This window comes from Rutidosis leptorrhynchoides, chromosome 2, assembly GCF_046630445.1.
Source record: "Rutidosis leptorrhynchoides isolate AG116_Rl617_1_P2 chromosome 2, CSIRO_AGI_Rlap_v1, whole genome shotgun sequence".
NCBI classification, from domain to species: domain Eukaryota; kingdom Viridiplantae; phylum Streptophyta; class Magnoliopsida; order Asterales; family Asteraceae; genus Rutidosis; species Rutidosis leptorrhynchoides.
The window spans coordinates 416,591,445-416,604,914 of record NC_092334.1 but is presented as its reverse complement, the minus strand read 5'-3'; the positions used below and the strand labels follow the sequence as shown (position 1 = coordinate 416,604,914).

General features: G+C 32.5%; 3 protein-coding genes across 3 annotated transcripts; 1 reads left to right on the top strand and 2 right to left on the bottom strand.

Annotated features, from left to right (window-relative positions):
* The first annotated feature begins 268 nt into the window (after positions 1 to 268).
* LOC139892337 (bifunctional dihydrofolate reductase-thymidylate synthase-like) lies at positions 269 to 1,843 on the top strand. The gene is made up of 3 exons (XM_071875403.1): positions 269 to 405; positions 787 to 1,196; positions 1,303 to 1,843. Exons 2-3 carry the CDS (start codon positions 796 to 798, stop codon positions 1,583 to 1,585), a joined length of 684 nt encoding a protein of 227 aa, XP_071731504.1. The 5' UTR covers positions 269 to 405; positions 787 to 795; the 3' UTR covers positions 1,586 to 1,843.
* A 280-nt stretch (positions 1,844 to 2,123) lies between these two features.
* On the bottom strand, positions 2,124 to 2,803 carry LOC139892336 (heavy metal-associated isoprenylated plant protein 2-like). The gene is made up of 2 exons (XM_071875402.1): positions 2,708 to 2,803; positions 2,124 to 2,615 (listed from the first exon to the last, which is right to left on the bottom strand). Exons 1-2 carry the CDS (start codon positions 2,723 to 2,725, stop codon positions 2,223 to 2,225), a joined length of 411 nt encoding a protein of 136 aa, XP_071731503.1. The 5' UTR covers positions 2,726 to 2,803; the 3' UTR covers positions 2,124 to 2,222.
* A 7,880-nt stretch (positions 2,804 to 10,683) lies between these two features.
* On the bottom strand, positions 10,684 to 11,399 carry LOC139892335 (large ribosomal subunit protein bL31c). The gene is made up of 2 exons (XM_071875401.1): positions 11,251 to 11,399; positions 10,684 to 11,181 (listed from the first exon to the last, which is right to left on the bottom strand). Exons 1-2 carry the CDS (start codon positions 11,320 to 11,322, stop codon positions 10,837 to 10,839), a joined length of 417 nt encoding a protein of 138 aa, XP_071731502.1. The 5' UTR covers positions 11,323 to 11,399; the 3' UTR covers positions 10,684 to 10,836.
* Positions 11,400 to 13,470: the final 2,071 nt, after the last annotated feature.

The window sequence follows — 13,470 nt, the reverse complement described above, 5'->3', positions numbered from 1 at the left end:
GATTAACGATAAGTTGACTGAGTATTTGGCTTTTTGACAGAGTAATCTGTTCGTTGGCCGAGTAACTTGCGTTGACCGTGTAGTTTGAGCCGTTTACCATTAATTGGAACGGAGGTCTCCTGAAACAGTGTAATCGGTGAGTAATAGCCGGTTAATATCGTTTTTTACAACACTGCTTGTAATACGGAGTATTTATTTATTTATAAATTATAAATAAATAAAAGACCCTATCTCTTTACGCTAATTTTAGTACGTAGTATAGTTTAGGGTTTTAAATGCAATTTCTCATCTGCACATATTTACGTCCTCAATTTCCCCCAAAACCTCCATTCTTAAGAACTGAATTCACCACGGCTAATTGCTCATCAAGCTCTGAAATTGCAAGCTGAACTTAACATCTTAAAGGTCTGTTATCGTTCCCTTTTTTGTTATTTATTTAAAACATTATTTCGTAAATAAACCTTAATTCGTAACTCGTAAGAATAATTATTTGTCACATTCGCCCTCAATAATTAGTCCAAATTAAATTCAGATAATTAGGTTTAAAGTTGATTAAATTTAGCAAATGCTTATACATACACCAACATTTTTGTAGCAGCTTCTGTGCATTGAAATGTGAGGAATAAAAATTAAAGAAATATTACATTTTTTGAACTTATCAAGATCAGCACATATGCTGTATAAAAATAATTCTATTAATTTTCGATCCTTTTATATTTATCTTTTAAATATAATCAGAAGCAGGTATTTGTTAAAAGCTTATACATTTGCTACATATATGTGCAGTATTTAGTTATGGTTGCTAAAATGCAAACTACCATTCAAAGGACTTACCAAATTGTTGTGGCTGCAACTCGTGATTTCGGAATAGCAAAAGATGGAAAATTACCATGGAAACTGCCTTCTGATCTCAATTTTTTCAAAGAAATTACAACAAGTACATCATCAGATCACACCGATAAAATGAATGCTGTTATCATGGGACGAAAAACATGGGATAGTATCCCCCTTCAATATCGACCTCTTCCGAATCGCCTTAATGTTGTTTTAACTCGATCAACGACTTTTAATATTCCTACTTTCGAGAATGTTATTACATGTAGTAGCATTCCTTCTGCTTTGGAACTATTAGCCATTTCTCCTTATTCGATGTCGATAGATAAAGTGTTTGTTATAGGTGGTGGACAAATATTGAGGTAAATAATTATGTTGTTTGCTACATGATAATAATCATATTATTATATATAGTATGTTTATATGTTTATGTTTGTGTGATCTTAATTGGTGGTATATATGGTGCAGGGAAGTTATGAACGGGTCAGGTTGTGAGGCGATACATATGACTGAAATTGATGAAAATATTGATTGTGATACTTTCATACCTCCTGTTGATACTAAAGTGTTCTGTCCTTGGTATTCGTCTTTACCAGTTACTGAGAATGGTGTTCGTTATCGGTTTGTGTCCTATGTTCGTTGCAATTGTAATCTAGATTCTGAAAAGTTGAAGGTTGAAGATTTCAGTTTCTTGCCAAAGATGATTTTTGATAAAAGAAGTGAAATTAGTTCAGGATGCTGTCTCAAGTAGTGGCGATGAAAAAAATTTTGTTATAAAGTTATCGTTTTGCAGCCTAAAAAAATAGTGGCGCTGAAGAACTTTTGCAGTTCAACAAACGCAGAGGTAACTTGCAATTGTAAAAAGTTTGGATGATGCTACAATTGAATGGCATTATGAGATATTAGTTAAATAGTCGTTCTTAGAGTGCCTTTTGTCTTTCTACATTCCTATTTAAACCAGTATTTAGGTGTTGTTTGTTCTTTTAAGATCTTTTTGTCTGAAGATTTTTGTCTGAAGATCTGTGTATGTTGAATAGTGGGATTGTTTGTTTTTTTTTGTCTGCAGAATAACTTAATACTGTGTGCAACACTTAGAAGTATATTTCTAGGTTTGCGGTGACATTATTTTTATCTTATGTCTTCAAAAAAACAATCAATCAACAGTAAAAACGTCTGCAAGCGTGCAAATATAACACATAACAAAATATGCAACTACACCTTAGTCTTCTTGATTACAGCTTTTGAGAATCAACCTATAAAAAGGAGGATATGCTTTTATTTGTGGCTAAGTTCTTTTTACTGACTTTTTAAACTGTCAAATACAACATGATAAACGTATAGAATAGGGTGAAACAAATTGAAGGTTGCATATCAGTCTCCAAAGCTAATTATAGAATGTGACAAGGACTAACATAATCTTGACTAACGACATACCATACATCACAACTATGGCATGTTCTCGGGGTCGAGCAGTGGACAACAGTGTGTGCTGAAGTATCTTTCTTGTCGTCTTTCTTTTCAACATTTTTCTCATCTTTTTTCTCAACCTTTTTCTCGTCTTTCTTTTCTTCCTTTGCGGGTCCTACAGTTACTACCTGTGCAGAGCTTCTAAATTTCCTCACCTTTCGTACGACCTTCATAGGATCAGCCTCACCAATAACCGTTACTATGTTTTTGGAAGGATCTAGTACTATCAAATCTATTCCTTCAATCGATGATATCTTCATCATTAACTTCTTCCTGCACTTCAAACATCGTAGATCCACCGACAAAACTGTTTTCTGCAGACACAAGTACACAAACAAATTGTAAACATCATGTTCGGTAATTGTAACGATACAAAAGCGTGTTAACTTTGCGTATATGATTGAACCTTTGTCATAAATGACATGCTTGGTGACTGTAAAACTGTATTGCTGTGTTATCAAAATGTTGGATTTAGTTCCAATAATGATATGTACAAAATGCCTTCATTATATAAAAAGTAACACACATACGTGTGTTATATACAATATAAATATATGGATGCAATTTGTATGGGTCAGAATGCCAGTTCAAACTGTATTAAATGGTTCACCTATTATATCATATTCACATTTAATATGATTTGAACTCTTACACACACGCACACTGAATCAATAATACTAATGGGTTGTGAATACTTTGTGATCAAGCAAATAGTTTCCGGATTGGAAGGAACAAATGGAGCTTTAACATTCTGGTTACCGTATGCAAACCCTACATAGATTGATTAGATACAATGATGGTGGTTAATTAGTATACAGCTAAAACCCGAATGTGAGATGAGATGGAGGCCTTAGAGGCGTGCATCGTTTGCTTCCCTCGAGTGTAGTGTTTATAAGAGGAAAGTAGAGTTTTTCTTTGATCTTCAGGTCCGTTAATGTTATTGTTTTTTTTTTTTTTTTCAAAGGAAAAAAAAAAAAAAAAAAAAAAAATAACCTATTGGCCAAGCCCATGTAGAAGCCCAAAGATATATACATATCATCATGTTTAAATTGAAACAGCACGATATTTTAACATTATATAAGAGACACATTCAATACTCCTTTAAGTAGATCTTGCACACCTGTTTGTGTAAATGGATATGAAGTTATTACATTTAATAGAAATTCGTTGAATGATGAACATTCACCGTGCATCACGGTTTAAAGAAGATCAAGTTGTATGTTAACGACCCATTTTGTTGTGCGTCAAAACATAACTAAAAGTAGGTGATACGTCGTGATGCTTTTAAAGGGAGTATTTCTGACCCGTCTCTTTCTCATGTCTTTAATTTCGCTCCCATATGGCTAAATACAAGTGTAATGAAGAGACTTATGTACTGAGGGTTCACATCATCTTAAGTATATGTCACATCCCTGCCAGTTAATACCTGTTGAAATCTAATTATTAATTTAAACATTATAGGAACTGGTCTTCAGAATTAAAAACAAGCCGAACAGAAATTAGCAGTCGTATGTAAAAAGCTTAAAAAATCATAGTGCTATTGTTATTTAAGAGATTATTTAGTTGGTAATTGTTTTATGATAACTGCAAACTAAACAACAAGAACAAATTTCACATTCACGAGTTTGTTTCAAATTTTAAGCCATAAAGAGCTCTAAAACCGTAATCTATTTTAACTAATTGTGTTCAATTAAATTTGTATAAGGCCAAATTACGTATTTATGCTCTGTCTTCTAAGATTTATTACAGTTGTTAAACATTTCATCGTTAACCAATCTTCTCTATCAACATTATTTAGGTCACTCCTTATCGTAACTAAACTATTCATCCTCTTAACCTTCCACATCAGCGCCACATCAACACCAATATCCTATAACTAACTCATAATTAAACACTCCCTATAATTGCTAAAACAATACTCCTCTTAATATACAACGTACAAGCAATAAAGCATCAAGTCCAACAATAAAAAGCCATTGGCCCCACAATTCCTATAACTAAACTTAAACCTTCCGTTAAATTGATGGTGGATGCGAGTAACCAAAGCGGGTAACTAGCTCGTGCCTATGGTCAGTTACGGGTAATGACGGGTAATTGACGGGTAATGAGCGGGTAATGAACTATAGGGAGTGGTCTTAGGTGCAACTTTATAAAGAACGCTTCTTTCATCTTGAAAGGCTTTTCACTTTATTAAGGTGAGTATATATTCATGGGAAATTGGTCAAAATACCCACAAATCCTAAAGTGTTAACGATATACCCTTAAATTTTCGTAATTGTAAAAATGTCTTCGCACCTGCTTGGTGCGAGTTGCGTGTAACTTTAGATGAAATGAATCAACGCCCAAGCACCACGAGCTGAGCACCACGCACCGTGCTTGGTGCTAATTGTGTGTAATCTTGTACGATGTCGTAGAAATGATCACGACTAAACACCACCCACCGTGCTTGTTGCGAGTTGCTAACCTTGAGCAATGTCGTAGAAATGATCAACGACCACGCATCACGCACCATGCTTAGTGCGAGTTGGGTGTAACTTCGAACGATGTCGTAGTAATGAATTTACGATCAAGCACCACACACTACGCACTGAGCACCGTGTTTGGTGTGGTCAGGAGACAATTTTTACAATTTTGTAATTTTAAGGACATCTTGTAAACACTTTGAAACTTTAAGGCGTTTTCACTAATTTTTCTATATTTATCGGCCAAGAAGCCCAAATACTTGAGAATATTTGGGACTCATGATTTGGTATCATCTATCTATCTATAGTTTCTATTATATTGCTAAAATGATGATGTCATAATTAGGCTAATTCCTTTGTTAAGAAAAAATTAAAAAGAAAAAAAAAAATCTAAGCATGGTGGGTGATGTCATTAATTTAAATAATTTTAAATTAAAATTAAATCTTATTAATTAATTATTATTATTAAATCTTATTAATAATTATTTTAATTATTAAAATTAAATAATTTTAAATTATTGTACTGTAATTAATTATTTTTAATTGAGTACGAAAAGATGTAAAAGTTAGGCAGAAGGAAACCAATTTTATATTTATATTTTTAATTTACACTTTTAAAATAAAATGACAACCAATATTATCTCTTATGAGTGGATGAGGATTGTTTAATATGCATTTTAGGTGTTTGATTAAATGTTCAGCTGACGAGTTTCTTAGTCGGACTATGTGGTTCCACAGATCATTAAACTAAATAACTTTAACATTTACCATCACTTAATACCTAAAACATATCATTAAACTGTTTCGTTTAAACAAACCCGTGATTTCACGGGTCATTTCACTAGTTTTTTCTTATATCTCCGTAGAACGAAGAGCCGTATGTTTGATTACTTGGTAGTTACTACACACTTACGAAGAGGATGTTTGGGATTACATTATAATAGCGAATTGTTTCATCATCACGATCGAATAACGTAATTAAATCATTAGTTATGTTTGGATAACAAAAATAATGTTAGTTATGAGATAATATAAGTATTAGAGATAATATTAAGAGAATTATGTAGGTATCCTTTTGAAGTCCAATTGAGAGCGGAAAGTCGAGAATGTATATAGTTTTTTAATCCGCTCAATTTATTTCCTTTCCACTACTAAAAAAAAAAACTCGAGAATGCAGCGTAAATTAAATAAGGAGGGAGGGAAGATCTTAAATAGTAGCGGCTCGAGAATGCAGCGTAAATTAAATAAGGAGGGAGGGAAGATCTTAAATAGTAGCGGTGTACGTTCGGCCGGTTTGTGATTTATTTGGCTTAATCGGTTTGGATAAGTCGGTTTTTTAAAAATATTTTTGAGATCCAATAACCAAACCGAATATATTAAAACCAAACTGACCCAACCAAAGATGGAATCGGTTTATTTGGTTCGGTTCACCATTTAACCAAATTAAAAACTCAAGAATTAACGATTGATAAACCAAAATCATCTTGAAATAAAACCAACATTTACTGCTACTTAGCAACATTTTTCATATTTTTTTTAAACCAAGTGGTATATTGAATTAAATATCAGTGTACATAATACAATTCCCTGAACAATAGTCATGTATGAGACAATAGAGTATGCATAGTGACTAACTGAATGAATATTACAACTATAAAAGAGAAACAGAATAGCAAACATATGTTTCTAGTTAAATTCTGAACATTGAACACACTCACTATATTAAGTAAATTAGTTACGAGTAGTATTTTTTACAAATGGAACAGGGTATATCTTATATATAATTATAAGATATAAGAAGAGGCCCCCTTTTTACTGTAGCAGCGTGATTAGCCAACACGTGTCATTTTTATACAGGTCAAAACCTATATCTCTCGTGTCTGTTTTGTGTTGTATTAAATTGTTGGAGTAAACATGCAGGCCTAAACATATATTTTGCATATAGGGTTCAAATCGTTGGATTCAAAAATATTCACCTACAAGGCCTAATAGATACTTCCAACCAACTGCTTTCTTTAAAAAAATATGTCTAGTTATTTTTTTTCCATCGTAATGCATGACTTGCAAGCCATCAGTTATGTATTGTTACTTCTGCAAATAATAATCTTCAGCAAACAAAATGAGTTCAACAGTATGGGTGATTAATGATTATAAGATGAAGCTGAATGACTTAGATGTCACTAAGTTAATGATGTATATGCTTTCTTTTGCGTGTAAATTTACTTAACATCATAATATATTTGCTGAAATGATATCTTTTGGTTGTGGGATTTTGGCTTTCCTTGCTTTATGTGTTGAATTTCACAGTAGGTTGGTAAAGGAAGTGAGCTTAATCCCGATACTTATTAATGTTTCTTTTAGATTCGAATTATCATCTACGTTGATACCGTTTAAATGTCGATTCTTAGACCTTCTGTCACATTAATCACTATAACATCTACTGTGCCTATTGCTCTTCCCGAAGGTTATCCAATGATCCAATTTCCACATAAACATGATTCCGGTGGGCAGTCGGTCCCTCGATCTTCTCCCAGGACAACCACAACTTATCGTCACTTACTGTGCGTGTTCTATAATATATTGGACCATTCTTCCTGCTATCTGGGCCGTGCATATCCATGGCCTAAGCTTCACTAGTTATTAGTATAAAAATAGCAACATGCTTTCTATATAAACATTGAACACACACTATGGGGCTGTTTACTTTTTTTGCTATTAAGTTCCATATGGATATAGATGCCAGTATGGATATGGATGACAATATGGAGTAATCACTAAAACAATAATGTTGTTTACTTTTTATACTGAATGAACGGACTGAATAGTTTAAATGACTAATTTGCCCCTAAATATAAATTGCTACATATAATTAAATTCCATACATCTTTAACTAATTAGTAAATCAAACATCATCTTAAAATCACTACTTATATTTTAAAAAATACTCCAGTAACTGTTATCAAATACATACATAAAGTACAATACTCCACTCATTTTTTCGAAAAAAATAATAGTATTTTTTTATATTCATCCAAATGGGTTACGAATTGAAGATGCACGTTTCAAGATTTGATATGCGAAATTAGAAATTAGGAGATCCAGTTCACGTTCATAATTCTTACTCAGAGATGTCTAATTTCTTGAGAAAAATGGATAAAGAAGATGAGTAATTTTGTTCCATCAATAGTACAAAAGTTATCATAAATCTTCAACATTTTTATCGTCAGATGTTTTTCATATTTTTTTTCTAACATAGAAGATAAGTGAAAGAAAGAAAAAAATTGAAGACAAAATAGTGAGAGAAAGGTTAGGTGTTAGAGGGTAGAGACGGAAAATAGTGTAAAGAAAAGTAGCTATATGGGGACTACACTGGATTTTAGAGTGACCGAGAAAGTCATTACTTTAGTTTTTTATTAATCATTAATGCACAAGTAAACAAACAAACTGGTGACCGAATAAGCTTTTGCAACAATTAATCTCATTAATCCCAAAAGAAACAGCCCCTATATTACATTATGTAAATTAGTTAGTATTTTTTTTACAAATGAACAGCGTACATTATTAGTATAAAAATATTGACTACATAACATAACTAATAATTCGGTTTTTCGAGTTAAATCCGTATTTGTAACTTTAAATTCATAACCAATCCGGAAGCCACTCATTAGGTTGCAACCAAAAATCCGAACCAAATCCAATTTAGCCAAACCCGATTATTTGGGTTGGACGGTTTTTCGGGTTGAACCATTTAATGAACACCCCTATTAAATAGTTGTCGACTAATCTATATATGTCTATCTATATCTATATCTATACTAGTAATAGTATATAACAGACAGACTGATACCAAAATTATATAATCAAAATTGGTTTGTATTCTTAACAAAACATGGTATTCAAGAACTTCCTGAGTTCAGGAACAAACAAGGAAAAATAATATTTAATAATATTTGTAATGCTAACATTATAACATCAAAACTAAAAAGATCATTCTTCAAATTGCATACATAACACTGTTAAAGTAGTAAACTCAAATATCAGCAACTATTTATACAAAGTTATACATCATGTACAAAACAATTCATATGCACTTTTTCAGTATAATGTACATATGAAATGAATGTACACATGAAGTGATCTAATCCAATTTTTATTTGGAATTATAAGCCACGTGCTCTAATCTTAATCTTAGCTTCTCAAAATTTCTGCTAATCAACATATCATCATGTTCTTGATAAAAAAAAAAAAAAAAGGACCAAAACTCTGTTCTACACATTTGATGTATCCTAGTATTCATATGTCTGAGTTTCAAAGCAAATCATCATGTAAGTTTCTTGTTCTTTAACATATATGGACTTCAAATCTTCACCATTCAAGATGTAGGGGTTTAAATTACCATCACAGTATATGGGGTTTCTCTTTCGTGATTATAAACTTCATTTCTTTTTCCACACTTTATAGGTTATACGGCAAATATGAAGCTTTTACAGCATTATAAGCACAAAACAAGCAGAACTCATACAAAAACAAATATCAATTCAATTAGATATGTTAAAATCAAGTTAATTACCCTAAAATGTACTCCGTAACACACTTTCTGGTCAAGCATAGTTCAAACTGAGTGCAACTGTGCAACAAGTATAAGATTTATGGATATTAAATTGACGAATATCTCTCTGCATAGTAGAGTCCGAGGTCCGAACCCTAAGCCTAGCTAGTCAAACAGGGTTGTGTAACGGTTTAAGATGGGCATAACTAGGGATGGCAATGGATCGGATATGGATCGGGTGAGGCCGTATCCATATCCATATCCATTTATTTTTTTTACTTTTCATCCATCCATATCCATATCCGTCGGGTGAAGCGGGTTAATGGATAATTATCCATATCCGTTTAAATTTATTTTATTTTTTACAATTATAAGCGGTGGTTCACTATATACGATCAAAATTAATATTTTTAATATTTTGTGCGACTGAAAGTCACATTTTACTAATCTATATAACAAATATTCAATAGATAACCTATTAAACGTGTAAAGATATCGACATGTAAGTTGCTTACTTTTAGTTACATGGAATCACATTTGAACCACCAAAGTACGATAAATACATTTGATTACTTAAACAAAATAAAATATAAGAAAAAAGTTATATTTTTAGTAAAAATATAAAGAAAGATGAATATGAATATAATTAATGAAATATCACTACATAAATGATACTAATTTGAGTGATAAATTTATATATTTAATTATTTCGGGTGAAAGCGGGTTCATCCATGGATGAAACTTTTTCATCCACATCCATATCCATATCCATTTAGATCGTCCATATCCACGAATAATCGGGTGGATCGGATGGATATCCACTGGATCGGGTATCCATTGCCATCCCTAGGCATAACGTTATGCACACTATTAATTTTACATATTCAACATTTTATACATAACATGCTATACTGATAAAGCTTGGAATATTCAGACACATATTCTAAGACCATCTTTAACAATGATTGGCACAATGATTGGCGTGTTGCTGGGTAGGAGTGAGGTGCTTGATGGGTGTGCTTGTAAATTGGTAAATAATGGGGTAGTGTGTTGAGTGGCGTGTTGGGTGATGTGGAAGTTGGGTGAAATAGTGGATAAAAAAAAAAAAAAAAAAAAAAAAAAAAAACTGAACCAATCACAAAAGGAAATTCACTAGGTTCATTGCAAGTGCTACCAGCACACACGCCGGCCAACACACAATCAACACGCCTTCTTAGTGGCGTGCTCGGCTTCAAAAAGTGGCAACACGCCACCATTAGCCATGGTCTAAGCGCACGAAACTTTTTTCTTTTAAACTCGTATTAAAAACTAAGCATATGATAAATATACATACATTTTCACACAACGTGTACGATTAGGTTCGCATATAAATTGTATGAAGACATAATATATTTGCATTTCATTCCTATAATGTAACAGATTATGCAGCAAAAGGAGAATCCCCAAATTCTAATTATATAATCAAAATAATTAGGGTTTCAAAACATAAACCAATTCATAAAATCAAAGACATGCATATGTAATTTATTTCTTCTTTCCACCTTTACCAGCAGGCTTTCGTTTAGGCGGAATAACAATTTCACCTTTAAGCGTCGGAATCTGCATTAATTGATCCAAACCCCCAATTCCCCCAAACTTCTTCCTAAATTTCTCAACTTGATCGGCGTCAATTAGGTTCGCCGACCGACTTCCAAGGTAAAACGGGTGGTTGCCGGACCAAACATCAACCACGTACTCTTTCTTAGTACCGCCGGTGGTCAAGACGTGTTCACCGCTGCAGTAAACTTTAGCGTCATCGTAGAATTCGGGGTGGATGTCCTTTTTACGGCAGGTCCAGCGTGGTTGGTTTGGGGAAACGGATGCGGAAACCTGAAAAGAAAAGTAGAGGGGTTAGTTTTCGAATTAGTGGAAATATGAAGGGTGGAAAGTGGAGATTACCTTTTTCATGGAGAGTGATGGTGGTGGAGTGTTGGTTTGAAGGAAGAGGTTGGATAGGGTTATCTGCGCCATTGTTGTGAATTGTGATGAAATGAAGATGATAGAGAAGAGATAGAGATAATGAAATAGAAATTGGGATTTTTGGGTATAATGTATAACGGATGTAGAAGCAAATGACTAATTTGACCTCAAATTCTTTTATGTTTACAGATTTTGAATGAAATTAGAAATTACTGAATTTACTGGTTTAATTGCAACTTCAAGGCTAATTATATCTTTCTTCATTCCACAATAACAACACTCAATCAAGAAGAACTGTCTCGTATTCGACATATTCTAGATCAATTTTATGTAGTGTCAGGGCTAAAAATGAATCCATCAAAAACTACTTTATATGGGATCAATGTTTCTAGTGAAGAATTGTCTTTGTTCGCGAATATTTTTGAATGCAAGGTGGGTGTTTTTCCATTCGATTACCTTGGTGTGCCAATTGGTGCTAAGATCAATAGGCATGCCATTTGGAAACCGATCACTCGTAAATTTAAAAAAAAAAATTGTCGGGATGGAAAGGTAGATGCATTTCGATAGGTGGAAGAATTGTCATGGCTAATGCAGTATTATCAAGTTTACTGATACACTTCATGTCTTTATTTAAAGCCCCTAAGGGAATCATTAGAAAATTGGAAAGCCTTCGTCGTAATTTTGTTTAGGGCGGAGATTCCTCCGTAAGAAAAATGTCGCTTGTTAGGTGGAGTAAAGTTTGTCTCCTGAAAGAATGTGGTGGGTTAGGCATTGTTCCGTTGAGGCTAAATGTAACGACCCGGATTTTTTCGATCGTTTTATACATATGAGATTAATATTTACATAAATTAAACATTACCAACATGATAAGCAATCCAAATTGTTGAGTCTTGTGTTTTTGAAAAGAGTTTTACACAACGTTTGACCGTCCAATTTGACCGATAATATCACGAACTATATAACATACGATAATTATACAATTGTGTACATATACGTATTTATACATATTTAAAATGATCTAAGGATGGTTTAACATATCATTGTGTACTAATAACAATGAGTTATAAGTATACTTTGAGACTACTAACTTAAGTTTTCAAAACGATAACTATATGTAACGTTCTTTGACATATATACCTATAACTTATAATGCTTATACAAGTATCGTATAAATATGTATTTAATCACTTTTAAAGGGCTTATATACATAAAACAATATAAGTATATTTACAAAAGATAGCTATATTTGAATCCTCGTTCCGTTTCCTCAAGATTTCTACAAGTATATCTAGGGTATATGTACCCGTATCATACCCAGCTTCTATACGTATTTACTATTGGTATATATACATCACAATCACTTTATTAGCAGCCATGAATCAGCAAATTTTGGATCTTAGCATGCATGATTAATCAATTTGGCATATTACAAGACTTTTACACAATATTACAAACTTATACATCATTTCACCACCATTTATACTCCATTCCATTTTCATTTTTACTACACATTTTCTCTAGCTAAAAACACCTACTTGTAAGCTTCATTCACCTCTAAGAAATTCAGCAAAAACTCTCTCAAGAATCACCTTAATAATCATCATATTAAGATCAAACAAGAACACTACAAGATACTACTTTCATTTCAAGTCTATATTCTAAGTTTACTTCCAATCTTTCAATCCAACTTCACCACTCTTTAGGATCAAGAGTTATACTTCTTTTCCAGTAGCTTTATCCAAGTAATTTGAGGTAGTAACCTTATTCATAATCTTATTCGATTCATATTTATATAGCTACCTTATTTTGAGTTATAAATTATAACAACAAGAACATAGTTTGAATGATTTCAAAATTGTTCGCAAACTAAATAGATCCTTCTAACTTGACTTTTAAAACACTTCAAGACCTGTAATATATCATAATGATATGCTAACTTAACAAGATACAACTTGATTTTACAAAGAACACCTTAAAACTGAATCTACGTCTTCGGAGTGCAACCGGGGGCTGTTTTGAGTTGGATAATTAAAAACCATCTTAAACTTTGAATTGGAAGTTTATATTCTGGAAAAATGATATTTCTTATGAATATGTTAACATATAAAAATCTCATGGTTTAACTCAAAGTGTAAGTATTTTTAAAAATGATCATTTAGATGTTGCTTTTATGATGGAAATGATCACTTTCATAAGATT

Excerpts from the sequence above, each read along its gene's own strand:
- LOC139892337 (XM_071875403.1), top strand. The coding sequence starts at position 796 with ATGGTTGCTAAAATGCAAACTACCATTCAAAGGACTTACCAAATTGTT. Across the intron at positions 1,197-1,302 it reads GGTGGTGGACAAATATTGAG|GGAAGTTATGAACGGGTCAG; the intron begins GTAAATAATTAT and ends TATATGGTGCAG.
- LOC139892335 (XM_071875401.1), bottom strand. The coding sequence starts at position 11,322 with ATGGCGCAGATAACCCTATCCAACCTCTTCCTTCAAACCAACACTCCA. Across the intron at positions 11,182-11,250 it reads CATCACTCTCCATGAAAAAG|GTTTCCGCATCCGTTTCCCC; the intron begins GTAATCTCCACT and ends TTTTCTTTTCAG.